Genomic DNA, 16,357 nt, shown 5'->3' with positions numbered 1-16,357 from the left:
GTGTCTCTTCTTTGACCTTTCTGTGACAGTGGTGTCAGTGATTGCTGTACTTCAGGCTTCTGGGACTGCAGCAGTGCCTTATCAAAGGACATGGCAGACCAGATGCCATATGGTTTTGATCATTTGAACTATTTTCTCCTTTTGGTGTGGTTCTGAGTTTGGATTCAAGAATTGGATATTGGCAAATTAATAGTCATTCAGATGCTAACATGAAAATCCTAGTAGTTGCTGTTTTGTCACTTACCCTGTATTTGCTACTGTTTGGTTTTCTCCTCCTGCTTTCCAGATTTGACTTGGATTAATTCTCACTTGAGACAGAGGCAAGTACTGTTACTTGATAAGCACCATCAAAAAAAATTTTCTAGTATGTGAGGATATCTTTACTCAGAGCTGGAACAACTGTCTCTTTTGTCTCTCTGTCATTTTGTTCTGGGTAGCGTAGGAGTTGGCATTCTGGTTGGGAGTAGTTTGATCTCTTGTGCTGCCTTCAACTAGATGCTTTAAAAGAAAGTTTCAAACATTTGAGAAATAAGTTTTTTTCCATGCCTGATTTTGAAGGAATTACCAACGTAGCTGATAATTCCAGGTTGGTTAACAGTTCTTTTAAACCCCATAGGCTTTTAAATTCTTCTAATTTAAAATGCAATTTAGTGAATTTGTGGGAGTTCTAATAAATCTTGACTGCCTGTTCTTTTTTGGGATCCCATCAAACTTTTGAACTCAGTGATATCAAGTTACAAAGAAATTTTCTTTCATCACTGTTAAATACCTGCCTATTGAATTAATCAAGTGTCTTTTTTTCTCTGACAGAGGGCTAAGTGGGTTCTACAATTTACCTGATCAGTGACTTTTTATATTCTCTTGTTCTCATCTTTATAACTCAGTAATGCAAGATGCCTCTTTTAAGGTTTCCTTGAAAGCATTATCATCACCTTTCTTGTAAACATGGTAAAAACATCTTCTGAAGTAGTTTGGGGTTTTTTTAACTCTAAGTGGTATGCACAAGTGATGTAATAAAAACAGTTTTCACACCAGATAGATCCCTTCCTTCCTCCCTTCTGAAAACTGTGACAATGTTTGCTTTAAATTGTTTTAAGACTTAGTGTTTCTGTCTGTAGAAGTAGTGGATTCTCTTTGGATTATTACTCATTTACTAACTTCAGATTTTGCCTCCTTGGCAGAAACCACCCAGTAGCCATGATTCTTTCTTGTGTTTGTTCATGGCTCTCTTGCAGCAGGAAGGTGTCATTCAGTAGTTCTTAAGAGTCAGCTGAAGGTACCAGGGATGTGTATAGCTGCAATAGTTGCTATTGTACAGAGCAGAGGGGAAATAAGCAGATCTACAAAGGTGAAAATTGTAAAAATTATCTCCACAGATGGCATTAATCTGATTGTCTTTTCTCTTTTGACTTCATTTGCCTCTCTAATTTTCCGGCATGATGGTCTTGCCATGTATTTTACTAATATAATTACTCTGGTTTCATATAAATTATATTTTTATCTTGGTTTCCCAAGAAAATCATACCTGTGCTCTATGTCCATCTCTGCTCCCTAATAACTTCTAAATCATTTAGTAGAGTTCAGACAGATTTGGCAGGAGCTGAGAGCTGAAAGATTAGATTCCTGCAGGCTTTGTGAAAATGGGTAGCTGGACAAATGCACGTGTCTACTGCAGGAAAAGGAGCTAGAGTGAAAATAGTAGTTGAGCAGGTAAAACATGGTGTTGACCAGGCATGGCATGCACACCTCAGACATGGAGTGTGTCCTGTCTCCTGTTCAGCTGGGGTGGGGAGGAGCAGGAGACACTGGGATAGTTCCATGGGAAATATTGGGAAGAGCTTGAGTGGAGAGGATTATTTGGGATGGTAGGGGAAAGCAGTTGGGGAAGAAAATTCTAGGAATGCTGCAGTCAGGTTTGGTTTTGAAACTTCACTTCTCCGTGTTGAGTAGAAATGCCCAGATTCTTCAAGTATTTGCTTACAAAACATAAGCTGTTATACAAGGTGATAAAAATCATGAATATGTGAAGTTGTTGCATGCAGTTCTTTTCATGTGTTTTTCAGTTCTGTGCCTTGAGTGCCCTCCATCCAGGTGAAAAAAATGACATCTTTTAGGGATTGGTTCCACAGTCACTTTAAGCTGGTCAAACTTCAGGTCACTGCTAAAGAGGCTGTCTTGCCTTGTTGCTGGTGGCATGTTCCCGCCGTGTTCCCTGTGCCAGCAATGACATTCATGAGTTGGAAGGCTCAACCAAAGATGTTGAAAACTAAGACAGAAAAAATCCCAACAACCTAATGTTGTTCAGATGGATTTAGTTCCCTTATCTGTTGTACTGCAGGAACACTAGTGGCGGCACAAATGAGGCACTGGAAATGCTATAGCTGGCTTTGGAGGGAGAAACGGCTTTGTTAGTGGAAGCTGGCACCTCACTTTGCTTTTTAAGCTGTTGTGGAACTGTGATCTGTTCTTTCTTGCTGCTTATCTCTGACTGCAGTTTGGGACTTTGTGGGTAGAAACTCCAGAGACTTTCAAGTGGCCTATTTAGTGCCTCTTGGTAAGGAATGTGGAGCTACTGGAAGCAGCTAAATTACTGTGGCAGGTACATAGATATCCTGGATGCTGTATAAGAGAGTGTAAGTTGCTGGTTATAAGTGATTTCTCAAGGCTTTGAGTTACTTTACACACAAGACATCAGAAAGTTGTTGAGGGTTTTGATCATGGAAGAAAAACTTAAAACACGTGAATGGCTTTAAGTGGTTCTTGATACTGCAGACTAAAAATCTAGATCCATGGTGATCTTGCTTGCCGTGAGAATCTTCTTTGGGTTTTAATCCCCAGGAATTCTTCATGAAATACAGTAACAACAGAGGATAAAACTGTTTTACAGTTTTATCATTTACTGACAGAGGATTCACATTCTCTGATGGGTTTTAAGCAGTGTGGAAGCATGGAAAGGTCTTCTCTGCAGTATAAAGTGAACTTGTTAGCCTTGAATACTGTGCTGCTGTACAGTAGTAGTAGTCATGGTACTGTAGTAGTCAAACTACAGAAATTTCAAGAGAAAGATCTCTGCTGCATCTTATTAGAGTTCTTCCACATTAAGGGAAGCAGACTTGGTTGTTAATGATTGACAGTCTTTGAATAATCTAATTATGTCTGCTTTCTCTTCCACTGTTAATTTTATTTCTCTGTAGTCTGCAGTTCTGTCACTGTACTGCTGGATTTGGGGGACAGCAGCAATGCATACCTCAGCTCTGAAGATTCTGTACCATTCACTCATTTTTTTGAGATCTCCTTTCCTGAGACCATAGTAAACAGAAAGGTCACAGTTACCTCTAAGTCTTGCAGAAATGCTTTGGAAAAGTGGGAAGGAATTTAATTTTTTAGGATGTTTTTAGTTTTGTTGTTTTTTTTTTTTCCTACTATTACTGTTCTTTGACAGCCAAGAACAGTGCTCTGCTCTGGACAGGGCTGGTACTTAGGTCACCAGGTGATGTTGTTATTACTTAGTGTATCTGACTGGAGAATCTCCAAGCAGCACCTGTCAGTGGGCAAGAATTCAAAATTTCTGAAAGTCTGCTACAGGTTTAATTTTACTTAAGTTCATCTAGAGGACTAGTCCTTCTGAAGTAAGGACAGCGCAGAATTTATTTTTAATCATACCTAGGGGAAGTGCTGTCTGCCTTGTTCACGTGTCTTCTAGATGACTGAAATTGTCTTAACATAGGAATGGAAGAATTGAGGAACTTCACTTACTGCTTAACAAAATGTACAGTAAATTTCTATTCAGTGATTAATTGCATTGTATTACATAGCACTTTAAAAAAATGCCGTCTGCATAGATTGTGCATCTTAGGAAAAAAAGAGCAGGCAAAGTTTAGTTTTGATACCAACTTCATGTGAACCTGAGTGAAATGTTAGGTGTGACTCGTGGTCAGACAGATATTTATAGTTATTAAAAATGTTTAGTAGTGATTTACAAAGAAGCAAACCAGACAGAAGCTAGAATTAAAATTAAGATCCCTTTGGCAAATCTTCAGAGGTTATGTGAAGATTATAGAGTGAATAGTTGGCCAATTTAGAAGGCAAGTGAATGTATTCATGTGTGAATAATTGCTATTATAATAGTTTGAGTTAGAGAAACTCAGTTCTATAAAGCGGGATTCTTCTGACAATAGTATTTCCACTGCCTCTGGCACAAATCCTGCCAAAAGACTGGGTATCAATGAGGAGATTTCTGATGAGTAGTTTTAAAAGGAGTAATTGAAAAGATCTTAAGGCATTAAATTGCAACTGTATGTGCTATGTTCATTTTTTAAACAAAGTTCACTTCAAGTTTTTCTCCTGTAAATAGCTGTCTCATTCTTTTGCCTGCTGATAGTGTGCCATGAATCATACTGAATAGAAAATAAAAAGTTTGGCATTCTGTTCTTGATAGTTTACAGTCTTCTAAAATACAAACATTAACGTAATGAAGATGGGATTCCAGGTTAAGTTTATTTTTTTGCAGCAATCTGTTAACCCATTAGTTCGTCCCCAGTGGCCATTTGCATCAGTTTTGCATTCGTTTTACCCCGTGGTAGCTCCTTCATCCTTTTAAAGTCATAATCAACTGTCCTGTAGGATTCAGCTTCCTGCCTCTTATGGCAGCTGCTCAGGTCCATGACACCCTTGTAGTAGTGCCTTTTTATTTCCAGTAACTATCAAGGGGACCAGTATGAGTGATGAAATCTGGTGTCAGTGTCTACTGTTTGTCACATGGTTCTCTGGTCCATTAAACACTTCTCCTCCTTGCACCACTCCCTTAACTTAACTGGGGGAATTAAGCAGGGCAGAAAGACTGGTGGTGGGGTTTGTTTTTAAATGCTGTATTCCTTGCTCAACTTTTCACTAATTTAGAGGCTTGACTCTGTGAAAGAAAAATCTGTGTAACAATGTTTTTGTTGCTAAGGACCTGGAACCAGAATTTCCTCTCTCATCCCAAAAGACCTTGCTGCCTCACTTTTTGTTGGTGCTTTGTCCTAATTAAAAACAGCAGTAAAAAACAAACCACATAATGTTTGTTCAAAAATACTGCATGAGACACTGAGTGAGCTGGACTTGCTGACTCTCAGTTGGAAAGACTTGAAATTTAATGAGATGGGTAATACAATGATTAATTCCATTCTGCTTTAAAGTGATTTCTGTCACACCTAAGAATTTTAGGAATGTACTTGTGTGTTTGGGGAAATTATGGATTCTCATCCCAGGTGGAACTCACAGAGTGGACACCAGTAAATATTTGAAGTGCAATTCACTGATGTAAAACATGTCAAATATACTTCACAGTATTTCTCATATATGTATCTGAATTACAGCAAAGTGTGCCTAAACAGCCAAAAATCTGTGTGTCTTTAAAAATTTCAACTTACTTATTTATTTGTACATTTAGGATGTACCAGATTTCCTTTAAAAGACTTCTACTATCCTTCTGTGTTTTATTTACCCATCTTTGAAATTGTACTGAGGTTCAATTCATTGGCTAATAGAGTTTCTATTTCCCTGTTTAGTTTCAGATTTGCTTCTTCAGTGATTAATGAAAATCTCTTGCATGATCTAGGGAAAAAACACATGAACTCCTGAAAAGTTATGTGAGTAGGTTGTAGTTCATCATCAATAAAAGTGACACTGGCTGTAGAAGTCCCTATCAGATCTTGAATATGGCTGGAGAAAGGGGATTTTTTTCCCCGCCTCAAATCTTGCAGTTCTCCATAAAGATTATTTGTAACAATAAATACACATTCCATGTGAGACTGTTTTTATTGCAATGTGATTGTAACTTTAGATAGGTTTAAAGCTAAAAGGTTAGGATTTACTCCTAATGTAGTTGTTAAACTACCTCCTTACATACAGCACTGATGGGGAGAAGTTCTGAAGTACAACTGTGCTTCTGGGTGGCTGTGAATTAATTCTCAACACTTGTACCTGCATAGTGCCTGTATCTTCAAAGCAAGATCTTTGTAACTCAGTGTGTGATTGGCAGACACAGGTGTAGGACTTAACCCCATAAATCAAAGTAACTTAAAAATGTAAAGGACATTATGGAGGTGCTCAGCATAAGAGGTCACTGTGAAAGGGAAGGAAATTTGTTAGTCTGGTTACTATTGGCTGTGGTTTTCATTTAAAGTACTTGGCCACAACTTAATTTTTTTTGCAAAAATAGAAAAGTCTTCATCATTGCTTGGATTTGAATGTAGAAACTTCACTTTTTCCCAGTGTCTTCCTTGGTCCTCTGAGCTGTGTCTGGTTAGTGCTTTTGAAAAGGATATTGACAATAGCATAAGGTTGGAATGGTCTTCCTTCTGCATTTGCTCATCAAATTACAAATGTGCCCCAAAGCCTTCAGTGCTTTAGTTGTATCTCACTGCAGATAGGTTAAAAAACTAAAGTGGCCCTTCTGAAAACCAGTTTATGATGTAATTTTTCAAAGGCACAGAAAATAATACTAAGAAACAAGAAAAAGTAAAATTTCATGGAGAAATAATGAAAAAAGGGAATCACATGCTTATATTGCTTGAAGTTGAGTATCACAATATGGCCCTCACAGCTGACTCTGGTTGGAGTGTTAGGTTGGATCAGAAGCTTCCTCATGTCCCTCCCAACCTAGATTACTCTATGAATCCATGGATTGCACTTTCATTTGTTTTACTGTATAATCATTTCAAATCACTGAAGAGCTAAAAAGGGAAAATGAGAATAACTGTCTTTGAGTCCTCATTACCCAAATGAGCTACACAAAATACTACACCATTGCTTAGCTGTTTTAAGTAGGAATTCCTTGTTTCCAAAGTTTAGGAATTGAGTGGATGACTGAGTATCTACTCCTTATACTTTTAAAATTCCTCGTTTCCTCTAATTTGCTCGCATTCAAATCAACAGACATTTTTCCTCGAAGAGTGAAGATACTTGATTGCCTCACAGAGCACCATACTCATATATGCTGGTCTCTTTGCTGAGGGGTACCTGTGCATCTAAAAGTGTTTGTTTGTGTGTTTGTTCATCTAAAAAGGTTGGTTGGTGTGTTTGTTTTCAGTTCGAATAAGGAGAAAATCAAGACGGCGCTCCCAGTGGGGCAAAGGCATTATTAAGAAGAGGAAAGTCAATAATTTAAAGAAAGATGAAGATGATGCAAAGTTTGCTGATGATGAAAATCATGGTGAGGACAATAAATTACTGGAAAATGGAGAGCTGGAGATCAGTACTGACTGCATTGAGGAGAATGGAGAGGAAACAGGAGACCTCTCCATGACAAATGATGAATCCTCTTGTGATATTATGGATACAGATGCAGAGCAGAGGCTTAACAATGGGACATCAGGAAAGGAAAACAATTTTGCATCCACAGAAGAGGAGAGCTCAAATGAATCCCTGTTAATAACTGACAGTATTACCCTGGGTGATGAAAAGGAGCTAAAGAAGGACTCTACATTGAAAGGGGACTGTGTGAATGGAGAGACATCTGTACACGGCTCCGAAGGTGTTCCTGTTCCAGCCTGTCATAATGGTAAAGTAGAATCACTTGATGCTCTTTCACCCTGTGACAACAGTGAGCAAAAATCTTTATCTGAAGATCAGCCACAGGAGAAAATGGAAGCTTCCAGTGAAAATCAAGGAACTGATCTGGTGAAAGCCGAATTACCACATTGCAGCAATAATGAGAAAACACTACAGAGCACAGACATTGAAACTAAAGATGCTGAAGCAGATAAAGAAGGTATAGCTTGTTTTCCATGTTTCCATCGTTATCTCAGTGTCCAAGTTAATGTGTGTATTTTTCACTGTAATATCTTATGTTACAATTATTACATAATATTTTATTAATTGCTGACTATTTATTTGAAACTCTTGGTATGCTTACAGCATTTAATTTCACATAGAAAAATTAGAAGTGTATTCTTGACTTGCTATGTTTTTATCCTAGGCAAGAAGGTGTATCTCCACACTAACAATACTCTGTTCATATTTGTCAGCTTTGTGGGAAATACTGAGATAACATTAAAACAATATTTAAATATTTTAAAATATTATAAATATAATACATATTTTGGTCTGTATATTCTGTCTGATTTCTCTTTTGATCTACATGATAGATATTGACTTGTTTTGTTAGAGAATATGATAATAGTATCATTGACATTGGATAAAAAAGCATAGAAATAAAGAATGCATTCCTTTAAAAAATTGCGTGTAGCAAAAGTTGAAGCAGTTTAACTCATTACAAAAGCCAGATTGTTGTTTATCTTTTGGAGAAGGTATCTGGCTTTGGAGTCAGAGTGAACACAATAACAGTGCAGGAAAAAGATAAGAGAAGGAGAAGGAAAATCCTGGTGGTTTATAAAAGAAGGGGCCATGTCCTTTGGAAGACAAGAGGGAGAGTTTCCTCAGGGAGCAGAAATGGAAGCCTTATGCATGATTGCCTTTTTAATGAGCTTTCAGAATTATCTAAAAGAATGGAATCTTTACTTCAAAAGTTTGGGCTGAGATTTACAAAGTAAATGAGCTTTAATGAGAGATCTGAATTATGAGCAGATTACTGTGTACATGTTGGCTGTGTTTGTACATACATATTTTCTCTATACAAGAAAGGTCCTAGGAATATCACAAGAAGAGCATGATGTGTTAAGAGCCTTTACATTTCTGAATTTGGAGGGTGAATTTTGTATGCTTTAGGATGGTCATGATAGCAGGCGTCCTCAGAAGAAAAGGTGTTTTAAATAGTTGAGGAGAAAAATAGTGAATGAATGTAGGGAGAATATATGGAGATAAGAAAATATTTTGGTCAATAGATTAAATTCAGCTGTGGAAGAAAACAGAAATGTGTAACAAATGCATGAGGTTTGGAGTAGAGCAGATGTTGGAATACTGTGGTGATGAAGACATGGGATGCTTTAGAGAGAAGAATGAAGATTTGTTTCACTTGTGCAGAAAGAATTTCAGCATTTGCTTAGTGTGTGAACTTACCTTTGAAGCTGTTTAATTTGTTATTGTTGAATAGAAAGATACGATGAGAAAACTCGTAGTGGGATTCAGTTTTCATTCAAAGTTGGCACTTTGGAGTTGGGTTTTAAGGATTGCCATTTTGTGTGTGTCTTCTGAACTGTGGGTTTGTGCACCTCTAAGCATTAGAATTGGCAAAGCTGATGAATAATGTGCACTGCTACAATCTTGCTTGATTCCAGACAACCCAACAAACTAAACAAGCAAAATCAAACTGAAGTGAAGAAATAGGCTGCATTTTGTGGGACTGACAGTGCTGATAATTGTTTTTCAAATTACAGGTTTGTTCAAAAGCAAGAAAACACGAAAAGTCGCTGTGGAGCAGTCAAAGCCCACAAGTTTGGAGCAGGTTCCAGAGGAACTTTCAGATCCCTTACCCTCTGTGGTTGTTGACCATGACAGACTAAAGGTAACAGAATTGAAAAAATAAATTGAACTATTAACAGACTCCATTAAAAAAGCTTCCTTTCTGTGTTCTGAAGCAACATTTCCTTTAGTTTTGACTGCAAGCAAGTATTATGATCATAGTGACTTCTGGAAATGATTTGTTGATCAGTGGTTTTGGATGAAAGGTTAATAAAACTACCGAGTCCTTACTGTCCCATCATTACTACCCTTATAATCCAGTAATGACACTGGATTCCTAGCAGTCCACTCTTTTAATTGCCCATTTTTGCAGGTGCTCACATGTGTTAATTGGCTGTGCAAGGTACCAAGAAACTGCTGGGTGCCTGGTAATTGGGAGTTAATATCATCTTTTCCTGTGTAGGCATACTTGGTGGAGAAAATTTAGTGGATTGGAAAGCAAATGGGAATTTGTGTTGATGTTTTGGCATTATAAACTGCTTGTTAATTTTCTTCCAGTTTTTTAAGCTTCAGGTTTTTTTCAGTTAAAGTTACAACAAAATTTGCTGTCTTCTGTTGTAAAAAGTAGGTTGACCTACTGTGACCTATGAAATTTGGATCCCATTTTCTGTGGAGTACAGATGATGATCTCTTCATAAACCATAGAATTGTTATGACAGGAGAAAAAAAGTCTTAAATGTCACTCTTTGCTACTATGTAAAATACTTTCACCTTTGTTATGTGAAATTTTGCATATGTTGTGTCCTCCTTCTACCTCCTTCTCTTTTTTTGTTCCATTTAACAACATTTGTGGAAGACCAAATGTTTTCCTTTGGTGGTACATTTTTTCCCTGCCAGTGTAAGTGCTTAAAAATGTCTACTTTGGCCATCAAAGCAGTTTTTAGGGTTTGCTTTGTTACAATGACTGACCAAGATGAAATAGGATGTAATAGCATTCCAAAAGACCAAACATTGCCCCAGCTATACTGAGACTATCTTAAGACAAGAAGAAAGGTGTGGGTATAAGCAGAGAAGTGAAGGGAGACATCAAGTCCTTTTTGTATGAACATTGAAGCAGTGGTCTTGCTGATACCCAGGTGTGGTTCATTTCGTTTGTATGTATCCCTTCGAAGGAGGGCTTCAGAAACACATTGCATTTCTGATTTGTCCTAAAAAAAAAGAAAAAGTTATTCCAGAAACCCTCTTCACCTTTTGTTGTTCCAACAGAAACTGCTTGATTTGGTGGTTAAGAAAAGTGACAACCTGACTGTTGACCAACTTGAGAGATTGTATTCACTCCTCAGTCAATGCATCTACAGACATCGTAGAGACTATGACAAATCACAACTTATAGAGGTGATGTTGTACAGGTTCTTTTATTCTTTATCTGAATATTGTGAGATAGGCTTTTCAGAAACTGTTAATCTGTCAATTTATTGTTCTGTTAGCAGGCAAAAGCCTTTAATAGACTTTGAAGAAGGTATCTATAAAAAGAAAAAAGCTTAGTGTGGTAACTTAGAAACTGGCGGTTGTTTCTAAGAACACTTTCTGCAGAAGAGGATTAAGAATTTAACCTAGAAGAAGGGAGGAAAAAGAGGATGGAATACAGCAGCGTGAAAAGCACATGGTAGCAGAGTAAAATGGAGTAGAAGCAGTTTCCATGTTTGTGGCATGACTAGCAATGGATGTAAAGTGGTGATTTCATAGGCACCCTGACCTGACGTTGCTGCTGTTGCCCTTAATCGTGTTGGTGTAACTAGGCCAAAACCTATTACCCCGCTGTGCTCCATGCAGTTTGCAGATTCTGACTTTCATACAGGACTTTAGAAGAGTGAACACTCTCTCTTGATCAGTAAGTGCAGCCTTGGGGAGGGCAGTGCAGCATGGTGGAAGCCAGGTGTCTGCCTTGCCATCATCCTTTGTCACTGAAGTGTTTGTCCTCCACGGCCTTCTGTACATCTCCAGCAAATTGGTCATTTCACCATTGGCACAGGCTGATGCCTCCTCTAGGTGTGCATTCCCTCCATCAGCACTGTTCTAGCTGCAGAGGGGTTTGGGTCAGCTTGCCGATTCAACTGATAATCAGCCCTGCTGAGAAAAGGATGACAATTGCTACTTTCCAGTTGAATCACTGAGCACTAAATATTTTTCTCCATGAATAATTTACAACAAAATCTGGAAAAGCCGTAGTGGGGGGTTTTGTTGAGTTCCTGCAGAATACTTCTCAAACTGTTTTCGTACTATTCCCTGCCATCTTCACCTAAAAATGTGTTCAAAGTCTGAGCAAGATGTTAGGTAGATTAAAAAGGCATTTGTCCGGCAGGAGTGTGTAGAGACCAATCTTTACTTTGATTATCCAAACTGTGCAGACTTGTGATTACAGCTGGGTCACCAACTGCAGAAGTGTGCAGTAAGACTTGAAGTCATGCAGTGTGCCACTGCAATGCTTTCCTAATATATATTGAGCACATTAATTATATAAGTGACCCTAATAAGCCTTGATTTTTCTCATGGACTGTCATAGTAGAGGGTTTTTCTGCATTAATGCTTCTTTAATGAGTTCCCTCTTTTATTGTATTTTGCTAGCAGATAGCAGTTAATAAACAGAAACATCTGTTTTCATATATTTATTTGTTCAGATTAAAGTATCACAGTACGCACTACTACATAAAGTAACTCTATTTCTGTCTCTATGTTTATGAATAGTTAATGGTCTGTGTCTCTTGCAGGAGATGGAAAGAACAGTTCATGTGTTTGAAACATTCCTGTGAACTCGTCAAGATGGGTGGGTTTATCCTCTCAAACTGCTCATGGGAGAGCAGTCCTCTGAGCCATTCAGTTTCCATTTGCACCAAGTATGTGCAGAGCCTTGGTCTTAAGTGCTCTCTCTTTTTGTTTCTGTTGAATTTGGTGCTATTGTCTCAGGTACCTGAAACCAACCAGCCTACAAGAACCAAACGGAACTTCATATAGTTGTATCTGATATAAATAAAGAATACAATGCCACAGCTTGGAGATTTTTGGTGCTACAGAAACTGTTCTCATTCCTGCTCTTGTTCACTCTACATGCATTATCTTTGGGGAAACTTCAGGCAAAGTGAAGACCAACACATACAAGAGGACTGGAAAGAGCAGATCTAAGTTGAATATTTTTAAACAGGCAACCTTTTTTTATTTTTTTTTCCAATTTTTCTCTTCTCTGGGGTTATGGACAAAAAAAATCTGTCCTAAAGAAGGCAGTGATGCATTGTGGTAGGAATCTTGAGTAACTGGATGTACAGTAATTTGAAGATGAGGCTCTCTAGAACTGCCTTTAATGTGCCTTTTAGTCATTTGAGAAAGATAAGGCTAAGCAATTTGTTTGGATTATAGCAAATGGCAATGTTAGAAAGCTGTCTGCAGAATGAAGATCTCCAAAAGGATGAATTGTATTCTCTTCATTGGATGGCAGCCAGTATTATGGTTCTATAATGCCTGTCTTACTCTACAGAACTAAACTAAGACACACTGAAAAAGCCACATACTTTACCAAAATGGTGAAATTCCTTTTTCATTGGTATATATTTTGTTTTAGAAACAAGTTACACAGTGAAACTCTTCTGTGTTGCTAAAATGAAGCATTTTCCCACCGTGTCCTTGTTTTCCAGTGCGAGTTCTCTAAGGAAAGCGAGGTTAATACTGGCAGGTTTCGTTGGGAAGGTCTGTGTTTGTAATGTAGCTTGGACTGTGCAGTGCAGGCAAGAAGACACTATAGTTGGTCAAAGTCCTGGAGCCCAACCTCAGCTGAAAATAAAACTTCTCTTAGGTTTCACAAGTCGTTCCGTGCAAAGCATTGTTACTGTGGGGAGGATTGGAAGAGAGCCTTTTGAATCCATCTTTTTCTAAGAGTTCTTTGGGTCTGAATTGTGTGGTTCAACACCTTTCCTTTCTGGCAGCTGGAGAGAACAGTCTAGGCAGTTTTTGTTTTATCACAAGCTCGGTGTTAGAACATTACCTGGGCTGGTTTATTTCACACCCGCGTGGAAAGTGTTCTAGAGCAGTTGGCTGGTGCTCCCGTCGTGAACCATTCATTGTGACTGTCCCTACGTAGCTGCAGAAGTGTCTGTCCAGAAATATGCAACGCAGTGTGATTGGTTTTTAATAGACAAAACAGACTACTGCAGAGATCCTGAGCTACCTCAGCTTTTTGTATTTTAGTTACCAACAGTGTTTGTGGAGGACTGTAATCACGCTGCTCCCCTGTACAAACCCAGGCTTAGGGACTTGTCTCCACCTCTCCGGCTCATCCCAGGGTAGTGCTGCAGAGAGAGAAAACAGGGGCCTTGGGCTACTGCAGTAATCCAAAGTGCTTTGTCCATTATGGTTAAACATCAGCCTATCTCAGATCTTTTTCACCCCTGAATGCCACTGTTTTTCTTCATAGGTAATAGCAGAAAAAGGTTTTAAGCATTCATGTACATCTAGTTACACCGAAATGCAACCCATGCAGAAACACTGTATTTTTTAGGTGGGAAAGTGCGATTAAAAACAACAAAACAAGCAGAAAACACATTTTAAATGAGATTCTTTGATCTCAGATTTGATTATGGGATTTTTTTCCATGTTTCATTTAGTATTTATTAGCATCATACCTGTTTGAGATATTTATGTGTCTGGTACATTAACAGCATTTTGTATTTTGATGGAAATTGTTACAAACTTTAAGATTTGATTAAATGAAATGTAGCAGATTTTTTGTAGCAAGTTTCTGATAAAAGGGTTTTTTGCAAGTCTCAGGTTCTTGCTGCAGAATTTTTTAAAAATATTTATTCCAGTTTCACTTACTCAAAGAAGTTTTTGTTCAAGTAACAGCAGCACTTGTGGAAGATAAAACTGCATTCATTTTTAAGAAGATAATAAATTTATATAAACTAAAACAGTTGAGAATTTTAGTCACCAGTGAGTGTAAAAAGCAAGTTTAAGCTAAGGCCTAGCATTAAAAAAGGTTCTAAAAGGTCAGGTTTTAAAGGAAAATTTTTACTGTCAGTTGTTGATTGGGAAAAATCATTAAGAGGCAACTTTACTAATTGAGGAGCTGCCATGTTTTTTAGAGAAACGTAGCTAATATCAGATGTTCTAGTGGACAGCTTACCTAAAATGATATACTCGCCTTCTTAGCCCAAATAACCACACTTCAGTTTTTGTTTTCCTTTACAGATGTCTGGTGGTTATAGAGTTAAAACAGCTGTTAATCTATCCATGTGGTCTAAACTTGTTTACTCTTTGTATGTTTTTAATTTTTTTGCCACATAGCACTGGCAAGAGTTTGTACAAATTGACCTCTCTTCCTTGTTTCTTGTTGTGAAAATTGCAAATAAACTCCTGTGTGAGTCCTTGTCCTGGACTCTATGGAATGTGGCCAGCCAGGAGGAGGAGGAGGTTTCCCTGGGGGCTGGGGGGGCTGTTTTGGAGTGATAGAGTTGCTCTTGGGTGATGGCTCTGGAGTTAATTGTATTTGCAAGCTTGAATCTCACCTGTGATTATTTTGTTTTGTTTTGTTTTGTGTCCTCTGTATTGTTACTTGATTTCCTCATATGCCAATGTATTTATAGGATTACTGGGTTTTGTAATATCTTGTCTTCCTTTTTTTTTTTTTTTTTTTTTTTTTTTTAATTAAGTTCGTGAGTCAGCGCTGGTTTTACCTTCAGTCTCGTGAATGGCAGGTCCTGCAGCTGATAGTCTTTTATTTTGTTTTTGTTTTATTTTGTAATCACAACATAAGCTTGAATTTGGGCTTGTACTTGCATCTTTTGTATCTTGTACATTGGGTTATTTAGACATTGGGACGTCCTGTTTGGTTTCATTAACGTGTGTCTACTTTGTGGATTAAGTAGACTTCCTTCATCAGCTATGGTATATTTTGGATTCTATAGTTTTATTCAGAATTGTGTTTAAATTGATGTTTTGCATTTTGACTTCATTTTACGTTAGTTTGAAGTAAGTTATTTAATTTTTTTGAACTTCTGGAAATTTTGAACATTTTACTGTAATTTGTAATATAACTGCTGTGAAATACTTGAATAAAGATGACAAGAAAACACAGCTTTAGCTCCTTCAAAAATATATTTAAAAGAGATGGCTGAAAACAGTCTTTTCCTTACTAGACCTCCTTGTTTTTGCAGTTTAGATGTGAGACTTTGGGATCTTGCTGTTTAATTATTTTGAGCAGTTTGGTCCAACTTCTGCTTTCACTGTTTGTCCATTAGAGAAATGGCTTCTAATTAGAGTGTTTTTTTAAAGGAAAGACTCCTTCCTTTTTATTTATTATATTTAGCAAAGTTGTTCTTACAACTTTGGCTTGTTTGTTTTTTTGTTTTTTTATAGATGAACTCTTGAGGTGTAGGACATGGAACACCCCTGGACATTTCCCTCTTTTCCTTTCTGTGTACCTTAAACTGTAGGGCTCCTGGGTAAAAGAGTAGTTTAGGAAGTGGGTAGTAGTGGCTTCATGTCTGACTCCAATTCCACTGTTATATGCAGCTTTGAAAGCACAATTAGATTTGAAATTTAATACCTGTTGTATAATAATGAAGTTGACTGGTGAGAGCCTGGTGTGTTCTGATCTGGATGGCCTTGCAGGTACCAGCACCAGCTTGGGTTTGCAGTCTGAATAAAGGAAGTGGAGTGTGAGGGCTTGTGTCTCCCTTTGTCTTTCAGGGTGGGAATGGCCATGTTAACAGAGAATAGATTCAGGTCTGATTTCTGACAGTGCCTGTGAAAATAACCAGTCAGAAGAGACAAAATATTTGGCACTACAAAAGGATTCTTGTAAAGGTACTTAGTGAATTTGGAGTGGTACTTCAAAAGCATGATTTAGTAAGAAATAGTTAGGGTGGGTGTTCCTAAAGCCTTAGTGGATGCTTGTGCAACACTCATATTTGTCAAGTGTTCACTGCTTAATGATGCTTCCTTCTGCTGTTGGTTTCTGCCTTGAATG

The 16,357-nt window shown here is 37.8% G+C and overlaps 1 protein-coding gene across 1 annotated transcript in view; it reads left to right on the top strand.

Moving 5' to 3' along the window:
* ATAD2B (ATPase family AAA domain containing 2B) overlaps positions 1–14,756 on the top strand; it is a 74,220-nt gene extending 59,464 nt beyond the window's left edge. The window contains exons 25-28 of the mRNA XM_041480830.1: positions 7,073–7,753; positions 9,318–9,445; positions 10,609–10,737; positions 12,111–14,756. Coding sequence (XP_041336764.1) covers positions 7,073–7,753; positions 9,318–9,445; positions 10,609–10,737; positions 12,111–12,152 — 980 coding nt within the window. The 3' untranslated portion in view covers positions 12,153–14,756. The remainder of the gene's footprint in view (positions 1–7,072; positions 7,754–9,317; positions 9,446–10,608; positions 10,738–12,110) is intronic.
* Positions 14,757–16,357: the final 1,601 nt, after the last annotated feature.

This window comes from Pyrgilauda ruficollis, unplaced genomic scaffold, assembly GCF_017590135.1.
Source record: "Pyrgilauda ruficollis isolate IOZ18807 unplaced genomic scaffold, ASM1759013v1 scaffold54, whole genome shotgun sequence".
Taxonomy (NCBI): Eukaryota; Metazoa; Chordata; class Aves; order Passeriformes; family Passeridae; genus Pyrgilauda; species Pyrgilauda ruficollis.
The sequence above is the reverse complement of the archived record's forward strand: the minus strand, read 5'-3'. Positions and strand labels throughout refer to the sequence as shown.